The 13,829-nt window shown below is 41.9% G+C and overlaps 1 protein-coding gene across 1 annotated transcript in view; it reads left to right on the plus strand.

Moving 5' to 3' along the window:
* The first annotated feature begins 1,115 nt into the window (after positions 1-1,115).
* The window catches only part of ANKRD31 (ankyrin repeat domain 31), a 71,606-nt gene continuing 58,892 nt past the window's right edge, over positions 1,116-13,829 (plus strand). Inside the window, 7 exon segments of the mRNA XM_059833497.1 lie at positions 1,116-1,222; positions 1,980-2,136; positions 2,138-2,201; positions 3,922-4,001; positions 7,419-7,465; positions 8,108-8,202; positions 9,198-9,238. Of these exon segments, the coding sequence (XP_059689480.1) occupies positions 1,116-1,222; positions 1,980-2,136; positions 2,138-2,201; positions 3,922-4,001; positions 7,419-7,465; positions 8,108-8,202; positions 9,198-9,238 (591 nt within the window).

A 13,829-nucleotide genomic window follows, 5' to 3' on the forward strand; every position in this document is an offset into this window, starting at 1 on the left:
TGGAGTCATTTGATAATACGCACGGCAATTGCTGTAATTGCATACGGATATGACTAAGTCAAAACAAAATAGAAATTTGTACACAGTTGCAACACTTATGTGTAATTGATACATAATTTAAGATGACCTTTAGTATCTTGCTCTGTTTTCCACACTTCTTCCATAGTAGTGGGTGATGAATATTTTTTGGCAAGTAATAAGAATGCTAATTTTATCAAGTTCACTGGAAGCAGCAGTCACTACAATGATTTGGAATTTGCAGTCTGTGAAAGTACATGGCATCCCACTTGCTGCCATCAAGTTTTTGTGCCTGTAGCTGTCGTGGTGGCCTGCCCGTAGCCCAGCTTCACGCTGACAGAGGCCACGGGAGCAGCGCTGTCCCCACTGCTGCAGAGATGGAAGGCAAAGCTGAGGCAGAATGGGCCTGCCTGAGGAAAACCTTGCTGTGATTAACAGATGATTGCTGGGTTATGTTCAAGAGTGCTACTGCAAATACTGTGAGAATACTGTCAACCAATTATTTGGTTATCTCAAACACGTTCCTACTCTTGAACACACGAACCATTCCTTGTACTCAGGAGAGCAGAGGCAATTAGCTGCTTAAATGTGGTCATGGAAGTATACAAATTCGGAAAAGGGAGCAATTTTAGATGACACGCAGGTTGGTGTACGTTAAGCGCTTTGTGGCTCTGCTGAATGATGTGCGTGACAAGGCCAGAACCGGGAGCCCAACAGTAGGAAGGAGGCACAAACCCCTGTCAACGGTGTGGGGATGCCACCACTGTCCCAAAGCAGGCCGAGGCCGGTCATGCTCAGGCAGACTCATCCCAATGGCACTGAAGGGAGAGCTGCCTTTAACTTCCACCGCCAGCCACTCCAATCTACCTGTGCTCGAAGGGCTGCGCTTCCTGAGGTCGGTCTCTCTCCTCCCGCCCTGCCTCTCCCTAACCCCCACCACGGCTGGCCGGTGCCAGCCAAAGAGGAAGGAGGCGCCGCTGGCCTCACGCCTCCCCAACATGGCGGCCACCGCCTCCGCTGAGAGGAGCCGCGCGGCACGCTGGGGGGAGGGGTGGCCGCCGGCGACGCCCGAGGGAGCGGAGCGGAGCGGTGGCGCCATGGGGGAGCGGGGCGGCGGCGGGGACAGCGATAGCGGCGAGACCGTCGTGGAGGGCTCTGTGACGGAGAGTGATGTGGAGGAAGAGGAGCTCCGCAACAGGAGGTGGTAACGCGGTGCTGCTCTGAGCTGCGCCTTCCTGTGCGAGCGCGGCGGCAGCTGTGGCGCAGGGAGACGCGAGGGGCCCGCGGCGGCGGGCTGAGGGGGCTGCTCCCGGGCCGCCCGGTGGAGAGGCGGGCGGCTGTCCCCGGCCTGCCCGGCTCTGGGTGTGAGCTCGGGGAAACACCCGCCGCCCACAGGAACCATCCCCTCCTGCATCTGGCATTGCGGAGCGGCAGTGCAGAGCAGTTCTCGATTATTTCATTATTTATGTGTATTTTTAGGGCTTTTTTCTTTTTTTTTATCCTTTTTTTTTTTCCCCTACGTTCAGACCGGTTTTGTATGCCCTTAGACTCCATAGTTCTCAGCTCTGCAAATGGCCCCATTGGTGCTACACACACCTTGTGGGCCTCCCAGTTTGTGCCTCCGGAGCCCTCTCCTGAATAACATTTTAGTCAGTGGAAGTGAAATGTGCCAGAACCCAACTCCGAGAAAATAAAGAAAACTGTATTAAATATGATTGCTGCTGAAGTTACTTCTTCACAACTTTAACTAGATATCCATTTTCATGACATCATCTGTTGTATGTTTTAAGACATGGCAAAGAGTTGAAACAACCAAGCTGCTGCACTTCTTTGCACTGGCTTTGTGGCCCAGTATTGCTTGGAAGTATGTAAAGCGGTGGTGTACATCCCTACCTAAGGTTTTCTCTGCAGAGTGTCAGGTACATCCTCACAGTTTGGGGGTCCTTTACTGTTGGTGTTAGCATTAGAGGTGTGCTCGCCCAGTGTGCGGTTAGCCGTGTCCCAACAGCAAAAGCTAAGACGGGTGCCCTCACCTGCCTTCAGCTGCCCTTTGAGTTTATAGGACTGAAAAGCAGAGCATACAACTGTTTAATGGCCTTCTATTTTTTTTTTTTTTATTTTGCAAAGGTTGTGTTTTCTTAATAAGGACATGGCTTTAACAACTGAAGTAAGAATTAGTGAAGGTAGGACAGAATCTTTTTAGTCTGTGTTGGTTATTTGTATGAACTGTTGCTGTGGTTGTTGCCTGAGTCCGTGTTATTTAAACTTAAGTGTTGCATGAAGTTCATTCTTATGAACTGTATGTGTTCTCTGAACTATATCCATAGTTCTAGGTCATATTTTAGAAAAATATTCAACACATTTTTAATATTCGAAAAATAGGTTTGGTCTTGATTTCTCCATTCTTCCTGTGTTCTATAACTGAGAATGCCTGGCTTGGGAAGGGTTTGAACTATATATTGGGATATTCTTTTTATTTAAATACGTGCATTGTGTTTGAGCAGAATAAAATAAATGGAATCTAAACACACAATATTCATATAAATGGAATCTATACATATAATATTCATATGTAACATAGCTGCATATAATATTAAAAAAACCTTTAATATTGTTAATATATCCATTCTCTTTAAATTTAACATACAAAATTTGGGTAGGGATATTTAAGTGCATTATTTTAAATGTATTATTAAATTACTTTAAACATAAATGCATGCACGCTCATTTAAAGCCTTAAAATCTTCTCTAATAACTCCCTTAGAGCATGTTGTGTGAGCAGGCACGTTGTAGTTACACAATAGTTTTACTGGTACGTCCTTGGCATTTGGCTTGCATCCTGTACGTTTTAGTCCAGCAATACAGAGACTGCCTATTCTTTAGTGACACAAGGTGTTCTTAGTGTTCTGGCAGATTTTTTTTTGTCTTTTTGCCAGTTTCAAGACTTGAGTGGACTATTGGTTCTTATCAGCCTATTCTGAGTTAATGTAAATCTTATCTACAGCCCATTGAAATCTGCAGAAAATTTTCCTATGGCTGGCATTTCCTGATGCTGAAGCTTTCATAGTTGCTCAATAGTTTTGTCTGAGGAAAGAAGCATCATCCCTTTTTGAACTTACCAGTGGTTATCCACTGGAATTAAAACCTGGCAACATTCAACATACATGGTTTAAGTCATGGTTATTTGACTCATTGTTCAGTTTGTGGGGTGGGGATTTGTCTGAGGGTTGGGTGAGGTTTTTTGTCTCTGTAAATGTAATAGATTATGAAATTTTTAACATTCTGCCTGCAGCATTTTATATTCAGTAAGTTGGAATTAGTATTTAGTTATTAATGTATTTGTGCATACTTGTATAGTAGCAATTTGGTGGTGAGATACATAACGTAAAGATGAATTTGATGGGTATTTTATTAATGTCACTTACCGCATTTTAGTTTTGAAACCTAAGGGTCCAACCTTAAGGGTTTCTCTCTTTTTTTTTCCAGAGAAAAATTCTTCCTTTGCATAGTCATTAAAGAAAGTATTCCGTATAGGAGTACAAATATTTTTAGTCAAGTGGACCAGACAGCTTACCAAAACTGCAGTTGTTAGTTTAAAAAGTAAGAAGGAAGAGTTAATCTCCAATACGAACTCAGGGAGGGTTCCAGAACACTAAGTGCAATAAATTTCCCCCTCAGCTGGTTTTATTAATTTCTGACCACTCCTGTATTGTAGTTTCAAAATCTAATTAGATAGACTGTTTAACCACTTAAGTCTGTTGTCTATCAGAAGCTTTGAGACATATAGCTCAATTGCTGAGTTATGCAGAAATTTATGGAGTTATATAAAGTTATGTAGAAATTAAGGCAATCAAAACTTCCTTTAATTGCTGTATTTCTCTTCTGTTGTGTTTTTTTTCCTAGGAGCTCCCTCTCCAGAAATCTGTTTTATACAGAAATGTTATGATCACACATATAGTCAGAAGGAAAAACAGATAAATCCAGTAGGTATAGAAATGATACGTCTCCTGGTACACATATCTAACTATTAATTATTAATAAACTCACTCGGCCTCCCATTCTTTATGTGCAAAAGAGCCTGGTGGCTTGCAGCTGAAATGAATTTTATGGCAAGACAGTTGTCGCATGTGTAACATGTTCTCTCCAGAAATGTGTCAAAGTATCATGGTATTTCATGAGGGTATAACCCTTCAAATTTGAGGAATAAGCCCATGACAAAGATGAAGAAGTTGTGGAGCACAGACTTTTTAGTACATTCCGTTCAGGAGCTGAAGGGAGCCTCTGAACCCAGAGCCCATCTGGGTTAATCATGCCAGGATACACCCTCGGTTACTCATTATGAGATTAGCTGTGATCCAGCGATTGGACAATTGTTTCTTTAAAAAAGAAAGAGATAATAATCCGAAACGCAGAATAGTGTGTCTGCTTGCATGATGATGGAGTAATTATTTTACTCTATGGATAATTCTGCATTCCTTGATCTACTAATTAGTCTACCTTTTAATATATTTGCCACAGTTGGTAGCAAGCCTATAAACTTCTGTTCAGCTGAGCAATCAGCTTTCCACCTGTATATGACACAGTCATGAAACAATTGGAAACAAACAGGTTTCTACTCTTTAACTGAGATATTTTTAAAACCTGTGACTGTTACACTGTCTTTAGTGCTGTGGATTCACCAGTCCAAAGACCACTGTGTATGTATCCTTATTCCAGTGTAAGAGGCTTTTTTAAAAGAACTAAACTGCTTCCTAGATGACAAAAACTACAATGAAAAAAGACACTTCTTCTACGGAAGTGAATGTTTTTACAGAGCATTACAGAATTGCAAATAAATTTGTCTCAACTGACAGTGCAGGAAACAGTGAAAAAAAATCAAAAAGGTACTGTTATTTCAAAGGCTTTTCTCCATAAGTTTATTTTGCTGCTTGCATGTCCCAGCGTTGTCTTGACTGAAGTTTATCACAGTTTTCTAAGGACAGAGGGAATGAGGGAAATGCCCATTTACTCTCTCCCTTTCCTCTGGGAGCTGATCTGACTATCTGCTGCCTAACCTAAGTCTTTGGCTTCATGGCTCTCACCAGAGTAGCCAGTTTGCAATCCCAGTAAGGCATTCTTCCAAGTCTAAGGAAAAATCCCCTGTCCACAAAAGGAAAAGTCAGAAAAGCAAAGAAACCCAGTACTTGTCACCAAATAGTTTGGGTAACTCTCACTATTATTTTTGTGTGAGACCTATACAGCATGCCACTGGCAGCTTGGTTATGCATAGCAAGGGGACAGTATAAAGTTTTGATCTTTATTGAATGCTGTAAGGAACGGTATTGGCCTGTCATCCTTGATACTTTTATGTGTAGATTGCACCAGTGTGGCTCTTCAACCACTCTGAGAGCCAACATGAAACATGCTTACATCGAAGCTTTCCTTCTACTTTGTCCTCAGAAATGATCTTACTTGAATACTATGAGGGTTGTGCAGCCCAGAGTCACCGTGATTATTTTCAGGAAGTGGAACATCTGTTTCACTTGTTCCAAAGAGTCTTGGCTTTCTTTGTACTTCAGGGGGGGCTGGGGAAGGCTGGGGATATGCAGTCCTATATTTGATTTTACCAAGTAAGAGATTGTAAGTAAGACTTTTCTTCCACCAGAGATGCAGTAGATAGATAGACAGATTTTGTAGGATTCAGGTTTTTCCAACTGACAAGTCAAGTTGTTTCCATTATCTATTAACACCTTATTCCATGGCTTGTTCAGGCAGGCCTCTCGATTGTAAGTTTGTGCTTTCACCTTTTTCAGGCTTTTTTTTCTTGCCCCGTTTGGTGAAGTGCAGCTGAGGTGGTTAGGTGGCATTTGCTTTTAAGCATTAGTCTTTTTTTGGAACACATCCAGAGTCCGCTCAGAGAGTTGCGTGTATAAATAAGTGCCAAATGAGAAAAATTAGTTGAGTTTTGCAGGAATTGCCTTACCAAAAGCAAGAGAACAGGACAAAAGGCTGTTCCCAGTACTTGCAGTCAGTGGCCACAAATGCTATTTGTGTAGCTTTTATGATTTAGAAGACCTGTCAACCAATCAGCAATACACTGATTTTGCTAAGAACCTAATTCTTTAGCAGACAAAGTAGCTTTTCCTTCTTCTGAGATACAACGGTAGTTCACTGAGTTTTATGCATCTATCTGAGCAATGTTAGCCAGTCAAAGAGGTTTAGTAGTTGTTCTGCTATCTTCCTGACCTCCCTTGGTCTCTGGATAATGTTCCGTGTAAATACGCAGGCTGATTCGTACAAAAGGTGTATTTAGCAAAGTCAGGAACTTTCTGCTAACTATTCCATGGCCGCATTTTGGAACTACATCAGTCAATAATTGTTGCACAAACTGTTTCTAAAGAATCTGTTCTGTTCCAGCGAGCCTTTTAGCAGTCCTTTCTACTGGGTGATCTCCACCTGTTGCTTTTCAGGTCATTGCTAAAATGGTTGTTCTTACTGTGTTACTAATACCTTGTACAAGCCAAATAAGTCATCACTTGGTGTGCACACCAAGATGTTCTTTCCCAGAGTTTTCCTAGTGCTGTGAATGTTCTCCACTGTATGTCAATGATTTGTTTAAAATTGCAGCCAGTATGCTGGTAGTCCACTAGTAGAACCCAGTCTTCAGCTCATCCGGAAGAGAACTGTTCTGCAGTTCACTTGCCCTTCTTAATCATTCCTAGGTTGCCTCTAGACTTTACATAAAGGCTCCTTTTTCCATACTAGAGGAGACCTCTCCCTTAAGTACAGTCAGAGGCACAAAAAGCGTATCCAAGCTCCTTTTACTAAAGAGTTTGGATTTGGCTCCTGCTCTGGCATTAGCTCTCTCCTTACCCATGTGCCCTTCCCTGTGTCTGCATGTGGCAGCCCTGCCACTTAGAGCTTGCTGATAGGCTGTTCTTATCAGCTAAGCTCCTTAAGTCTGCCTTTTCCAGGGATATTGAGAGTTGTATACTAAACTCCACAGTCTCTGGAGCAGCACCCTGTCTTATTTAATTAAAGGAGGGAATTGTTACAAAAAAAGATTAAAACTGGGAGTTGAAATAAAAATACTTTGTGTTTTGGTCTTTTGATGTATAAAACACCTGAAGTTTAAAGCAATCATATCTTACTTGCATAGGTATGTTTTCCTTCTGGGTGAATGTTGTCTTTCATAGTCTTGATTTATTTTTCAACATTTTTCTCAAATAGCACAAATAAAAAAAAAGATTTAAGTGGAAAGGCTTTTGTATTTTATTAGTAATGTATGTAAAGATTGGATCTAAAAATTCTGTTTCCCAACTCAATTACGGAAGGAAGAAGATAAGCTTGTAGTAAAGCTGAGAAAATAAATAATGAAGTACTTTGTTTACTAACTTGTTAATTATTTTTTTTCCGTTCAGATACCTGAAGAGGCATATGAATCTGACCAGTCTCAGTCTCTACTGCAGTGAGTATAATACATCACACAGGAACTGCAGTCAGGCATACTGACAATGCTGTTATACCCCCATTTGTATGTTATTTTATTTTCAGTGTTCTATTGTGAAGCAGTTTTCTTGTTTGCTTAGTGAAGGATCTGTATTTATGTCAGAGGTAATTCTGTGTCCAATATGGATCAAAATGTACCTGTATTTGTTTTTATTGATGATACTACATTTAACAGTATAAGGGCATAAGCAACAGGAATGACAGTAAACTATGCAGGGAAAGCCATTAGGCAAATAAACAAGAATGTGTAATAAATAATATTAGACCTTTTGTTCTTAGAAGCTAGGGAAGAATTTCAATAGAATATGGATTTATAATAGAAATACAGAAAGGAATAATAAAAAATAGGAAGGGACATTTTTTTCACTTAGAGAATGAATGTACAAACATAGCTAGCTCCACTTAGGAAATCTGGGAGTTTTAGTTACTGCATGTCCTTGTAAAGAGAAGTACGCCTCTAAAATAACTGTGGTTGTTTCCACAAATAATTGTAAGTACAAAACTGCACAAATAAACTAAAAGTACTGTAGAAATTTTCTTAAGCTGAGCAGATTACAATTCTTTCTGAATAAGAACTTTTTACTGTATTATTTAATTCTAGGGGTTGGATAAACTGGCCATCATTTACTGAAAATATTTCTAAGCCTGTTTTTTCACTAAATGCTGCAGTAGAGGGACAGCAAAATAATTCTGTAGGTATGTTATATTTTGTATAAAACTGAAAGTTGCTCTAGCTGTGGCAAAATCATTTGAGACGCTGAAGATTAATATCCAAGTAGGTTTATTTAGAATCTGACTATACGTGGCCTTTAAAACAATTGTTTAGTTTTCATAGTTGTCTTGGACTATAAGTTATGTTTTCGTAAGTATTCTGTTAGGATTCTTTGAAGAAATAACTGTTTTCCCAAGCCGGTGGTATATTTCCAGCTTAAAATTATTTCATTGCTGTGGAATTTTCTGACAAAAGTTACAGGCCACATAGCACTTAGGTGCCATATGGCTGTGTAAGGTAAGCATGGATGTAACAGTCACTGAGGGTTTGTACATGCTTCCTGCGAACATGTCCAAGAATCAAAGACATCTGTAAGAAAGGAGAAACAAAAGTGCTACTGGTCATTCCCCAGATCTGCCTGTCACCTGCTGCTGCTTCAGTTGTACTTCCGTTCCTCTGTGCTCCCAGCAGTGCAGGACTGCCCCATCTGTTTTGCTGTCTCCCTGTTTGAGCTAATTTTTGCTAAACCAATAGAAAACCATTCACTTTATTTCTGATTAGGAAATTCCCAGGGAGTCACATGAATGTTGAAACACGGTGGTGGGAGCAGGGAGGGTGGGACCAGCCTTTTTCAGAGGTAGTAAATTATTGGATTGTTTTAGCTGTATTGTCTAATGGCATTGTAATTACAGAGGGCAGGGGATAGGTCTCATCCTGTGGAATGGGTGGCAATTTCATCTTTGGAAATACAGGCCTCTAAACCACAGTGAAAAGATGTGACAAAATAGCCCTAACAGAGTCTAACTAGAAACCTTATGGTCAGTTCCACTTGGGGAACATGACTATAGTAATTTTTAAGAATGTTTGAAACTTTAGCCTTAATCAGGAAGTGAGGCCATTTTATTATATTATGAGAACTGTCAGAAGTGAAATTCAGTGATAGTACAATTTAAATACTTTTTTACTTTCTTGAATTTAGATATCAAATTGAGTGGATTTCAGAAAGATTCAGAAGAAAAGGTTAGTGTATTTTTACAACTGAATGTATATAAATATAATTAAATTTAATTAACATTAGAGAATATTTTACTGAAAAATGCCTGTTTTTCTCATTTTAAAAAGCAGGCACATAGCTGTTGAAACTGACACTGAGTGCATTAGGTGAAAACAATTTAAGAGCTAACCTTTATTTTCTGCTTTTTGGGTAGGAACTGCAGTTATTAAGCTTGCAGGGTACAGGGGTAGAAGCATAGCAGTAACAGTGAAGTAGGAAAGACATCACCATGAAACAGAATCTAGAAGGGCTGTTACTTAAGCTAAAGTAATGAAGACTTTTAGTAGCTTAAAACATGTTTCCCACCAATGAAAATTATGGGAGGAGCATTAGGAAGGTCTTTGAGGTGGAACAGAGTATCTGTAACTGTCCTTCTTTTCGGGACTAAAATAGGTAGTACCAGTGAAAAATAGGTAGTACCAGTCTCTTTGATACATCTCTTTGGTAATCCTAAAGCTGCTCATGAGTGACAGGTTTCACTGCTGATGAGGTAAAAGTGAGGGAATAGCTTTGGAGGTACCTTTCCCCTGATCTGTCAGCTCCTTTCTCAGTGATACTGAATCGGGGATGATTTCACTCCAGCATGAGCCTATCTCCTTGGGTGTTGCAAGGTACTGCCCATTTTCTTTGCCATGCATTTCTGCTGCTTCCTTTGGGCCAACACCAGTGCTTGTTTGACCCCCAGCATGAAGCAAGTTTTGGTGAACAACTGTCAGATGCTGTTCAGTATTTTTTAGTTGGCTTAGTTTTCAGCCAGGTTATTTTTTCGATCCAGCTCCCCTGAAGATTAGGTAAGTGCCAGTGCGGCACAAGAGAGGAAGTGGGAATGCACAGCTGAAGGCAAGCGGAAGGACAGGGACTGTACCAACACTAATGTAGATAAGCTGAATGCAATCTGAAAGTTAGAAGTGTAGCTCACAAATATACTGATTATTTTAGTAATTATCTGCTTGCAAGCACTGCTTTTGCACGTAAAAGAAAGAAAATCTTGGAGGGAAGAAGGAATTCCCTGACAACTTTCAGAAAACACAGTAGCCAAAATTCAACAATATATCCATGTGAACCATCCAGCCCAGAAATATCTTGAGCAAGAGTTGAAGCTTCTGCAACCACTGGCATAAACATCCAGTGGTCAAATGTTCCCTTGATTCCTCTCCACTTCCCCTCTCCCCTTTTTCCTTCCAGCACTCCCTCCATTCTTGGTTTGCAGTCAGTGTAAGTCCAAGCAGCAGTGAAGGACTTGAGCGGATTTCTCTCCAGTTAGCAGAGAAAGTGCTGGCAGCATTTCATGAAGGGGTTCTTGGCCTTTGCCTCTGTATCTATGCTATCGTCTGCAGCCACCATGTTACTTGTGTCTGCTCTGCTACCTCTACATTGTTATCTCCATCTGTTGCCCCTCTGAGGCACAATGCCCTCTGTGCTTTTTGATTTCTAGTTTCAGTTCATCCCTGACCAGTTCATTGCTTTCAGGTCTATGTATGCTGGACAAAGAAACTGTCATTGAAAGTTGCTCTGTTGCTGTTTCTGCAGCAAAAAGTAACTGCTATTACCAACTCCTATTGCAATGTCATGGACAGTTTTAAGGATTTCTGCAGCACTAGTGACATCAACTGCATGGGTCCTAGAGAAATGAGAGGATCTTACTGGGTACGTGTAATGCTTGCTGCCATCTGCAGCTTCTTAGGAAACCTCCCATTAAGTTACAGAGATACCAATTACAGTATTTCTTCTCTGACATTCCAGGGTGGAGCAGTTTACAGCAATATGCAGTGTAATTATCTGCTGAAATAACCTGCTTCATGCAGAGGCCAGCATTATGACTGTTCCATCTAGTGCCATAGATTTGTACCTATAAGTAAAAAGTTAGAATTCTATACAAATCGATTTTACTTTCTTTTTTTCAGGGAGCCTGATTAAGGTTGGGGAAAAAACAGTACTTGCTAAAATTCACTAAAGACAAATTTGAGACCAGTATGGCAAATTGTTCATGTCTTGTAGCAAATATGATTGGTTACATGGTCAAGTATCCCTGGTCTCAGAACAAAGGAAAAAAATGAAATCCCCTAGGCTATTCTTTTTTGAAAAATATACAACTACCAATAAGCAACTATAATACCAAGTTTATTAAATGAAACATTCTCATTGTACAGAATTAGTTAAATAGAAAAAAAATCAAAATGCCTTGAAACAAAGATTACTATGATTAATAGCCTCTGGAGAATAGGCAGGTTGAGTGCATTGACAATATCTCCAGAGAGGCTATTTTAGGAGCCTGGCGTAAGAAGGTTGGAAACAGTCACTGCAGTGGATTATATTTTTTGCATATTGGCTGATGTTGGCACGAGCAAGATCTGAGCGCTACAGGAAGACCTCTTGTGAGAGGAACCAGTGGCCATCACAGGCTTCTGTGGACTGATCTCAAGAAAAGGCAGAACAGACACCTTGGCAACCAGCAGTGAGTCACTGGGCATGTTAGGTTTGTGTATCTATTCCAGAAAATACAAGAGAAATTCATTAATTAATACAGTCTGTGCATAGAAGTCCTGACACCATAAAATGAGACTTGCTGGGTTTTCTTGATTTTGATGATGTAGCAGCTCTGATTTCTGTTGTGCTTAGTCTGTCAATAGTGGGGCCAATACTGTTCAACAGCATCATTAATGGCATGGAAAATGGAACAGAATGCACCCTCAGCAAGTCCAGAGATGGTCCTGGGTGGAGTGACTGATACACCAGATAGTTGTGTTGCCATTCAGAGAGACCTGGACAGGTTGGAGAATGGGGCAGAGAGGAATCTCATGAAGTTCAACAAGGGGAAATGCGAAGTCCTGCATCTGGGGAGGAATAACCTCAGGCACCAGTTCGTGCTGGGGACCACCAGCTGGCTGGAAAGTAGCTCTGCAGAGAAGGACCTGGGATCCTGGTGGACAATAAGCTGGCCACAAGCCAGCAACACACCCTTGTGGTGAATAAGGCAAACAATATCGTGGGCTGCATTAGGAAGAGTGTTGCCAGCAAGTCGAGGGATGTGATCCTCTACTCAGAACTGGTAGGGCCATCTTCAGAATACTGCATCCAGTTCTGGGTCCTTAGTGCAAGAAAGATACGGACACACTGGAGCAAGTCCAACAGAGGGCCACAAAGATGATTAAAGGACTGGTGCATCTGGTTCTGTAAGGCTTTTGACACGGTCCCCCACAACATCCTTCTCTCTAAATTGGAGAGATATGGTTTTGACGGGTGGACTGTTCAGTGGATGAGAAATTGGTTGGATGGTCGCATCCAGAGAGTAGTGATCAACGGCTCAATGTCCAGATGGAGATCAGTGATGAGTGGGGTCCCTCAGGGGTCTGTATTGGGACCAGAACTGCTTATTATCTTCATCAGTGACATAGACAGTGGGATCGAGTGCAGCCTGAGCAAGTTTGCAGAAGACACCAAGCTGAGTGATACGGTTGACATGCCTGAGGGATGGGATGCGATCCAGAGGGAGCTGGACAGGCTCGAGAAGTGAGCCCATATGATCCTTATGAGGTTCAACAAGGGTAAGTGCAAGGTCGTGGACCTGGGTTGGAGCAACCCCTGGTGTTGATAGAGGCTGGGAGATGAAGGATTGAGAGCAGCCCTGCGGAGAAGGACTTGGGGTCACTGGTGGATGAAAAACTGGACATGAGCCGACAATGTGCGCTCACAGCCCAGAAAGCTAACCATATCCTGGGCTGCATCAAAAGAAGCGTGGCCAGCAGGTGGAGGGAGGCGATTCTGCCCCTGTACTCCGCTCTGGTGAGACCCCACTTGGAGTCCTGCGTCCAGCTTTGGAGTCCTCAGCACAGGAAAGACATAGACCTGTTGGAGCAGGTCCAGAGGAAGGCCACAAAAATGATCAGAGGGCTGGAGCACCGCTCCTATGAGGACAGGCTGGGAGAGTTGGGGTTGTTTAGCTTGAAGAAGAGAAGGCTCTGGGGAGACCTTACAGTGGCCTTTCAGTACATAAAGGGAGCTTATAAGAAAGATGGGGACAAACTTTTTAGCAGGGCCCGTTGCGATAGGACAAGGGGTAATGGGTTGAAACTAAAAGAGGGTAGATTCAGACTCACTATAAGGAAGGAGTTTTTTAGCATGAGGGTGGTGAGACACTGGAGCAGGTTTCCCAAAGAGGTGGTAGATGCCTCATCCCTGGAAACATTCAAAGTCAGGTTGGACGGGGCTCTGAGTGACCTGATCTAGTGGAAGATGTCCCTGCTCGTTTCAGGGGGGTTGGACTAGATGACCGTTAAAGCTCCTTTCCAACCCAAACTATTCTGTGATTCTATGCTCTTTTGTATGAGGACAGGCCGGGAGAGCTAGGACTGTTCAACCTGGAGAAGAGAAGGCTCGGGGGGGGATCTTACCAATGTGTATGAACACTTGATAGGAAGGAATGAAGGTGAGGGAGCCAGACTTCTCAGTAGTGCCCCCTGGTAGGACAAGAGGCAATGGACAAATTAAAAAGAAAGAAATCCCATCTGAACACAAACCCCCACTTTTTAAGTGGTTTAACACTGGAACAGGTTGCCT

The sequence above is a fragment of the Gavia stellata genome, chromosome Z (assembly GCF_030936135.1).
Source record: "Gavia stellata isolate bGavSte3 chromosome Z, bGavSte3.hap2, whole genome shotgun sequence".
Lineage (NCBI taxonomy): Eukaryota > Metazoa > Chordata > Aves > Gaviiformes > Gaviidae > Gavia > Gavia stellata.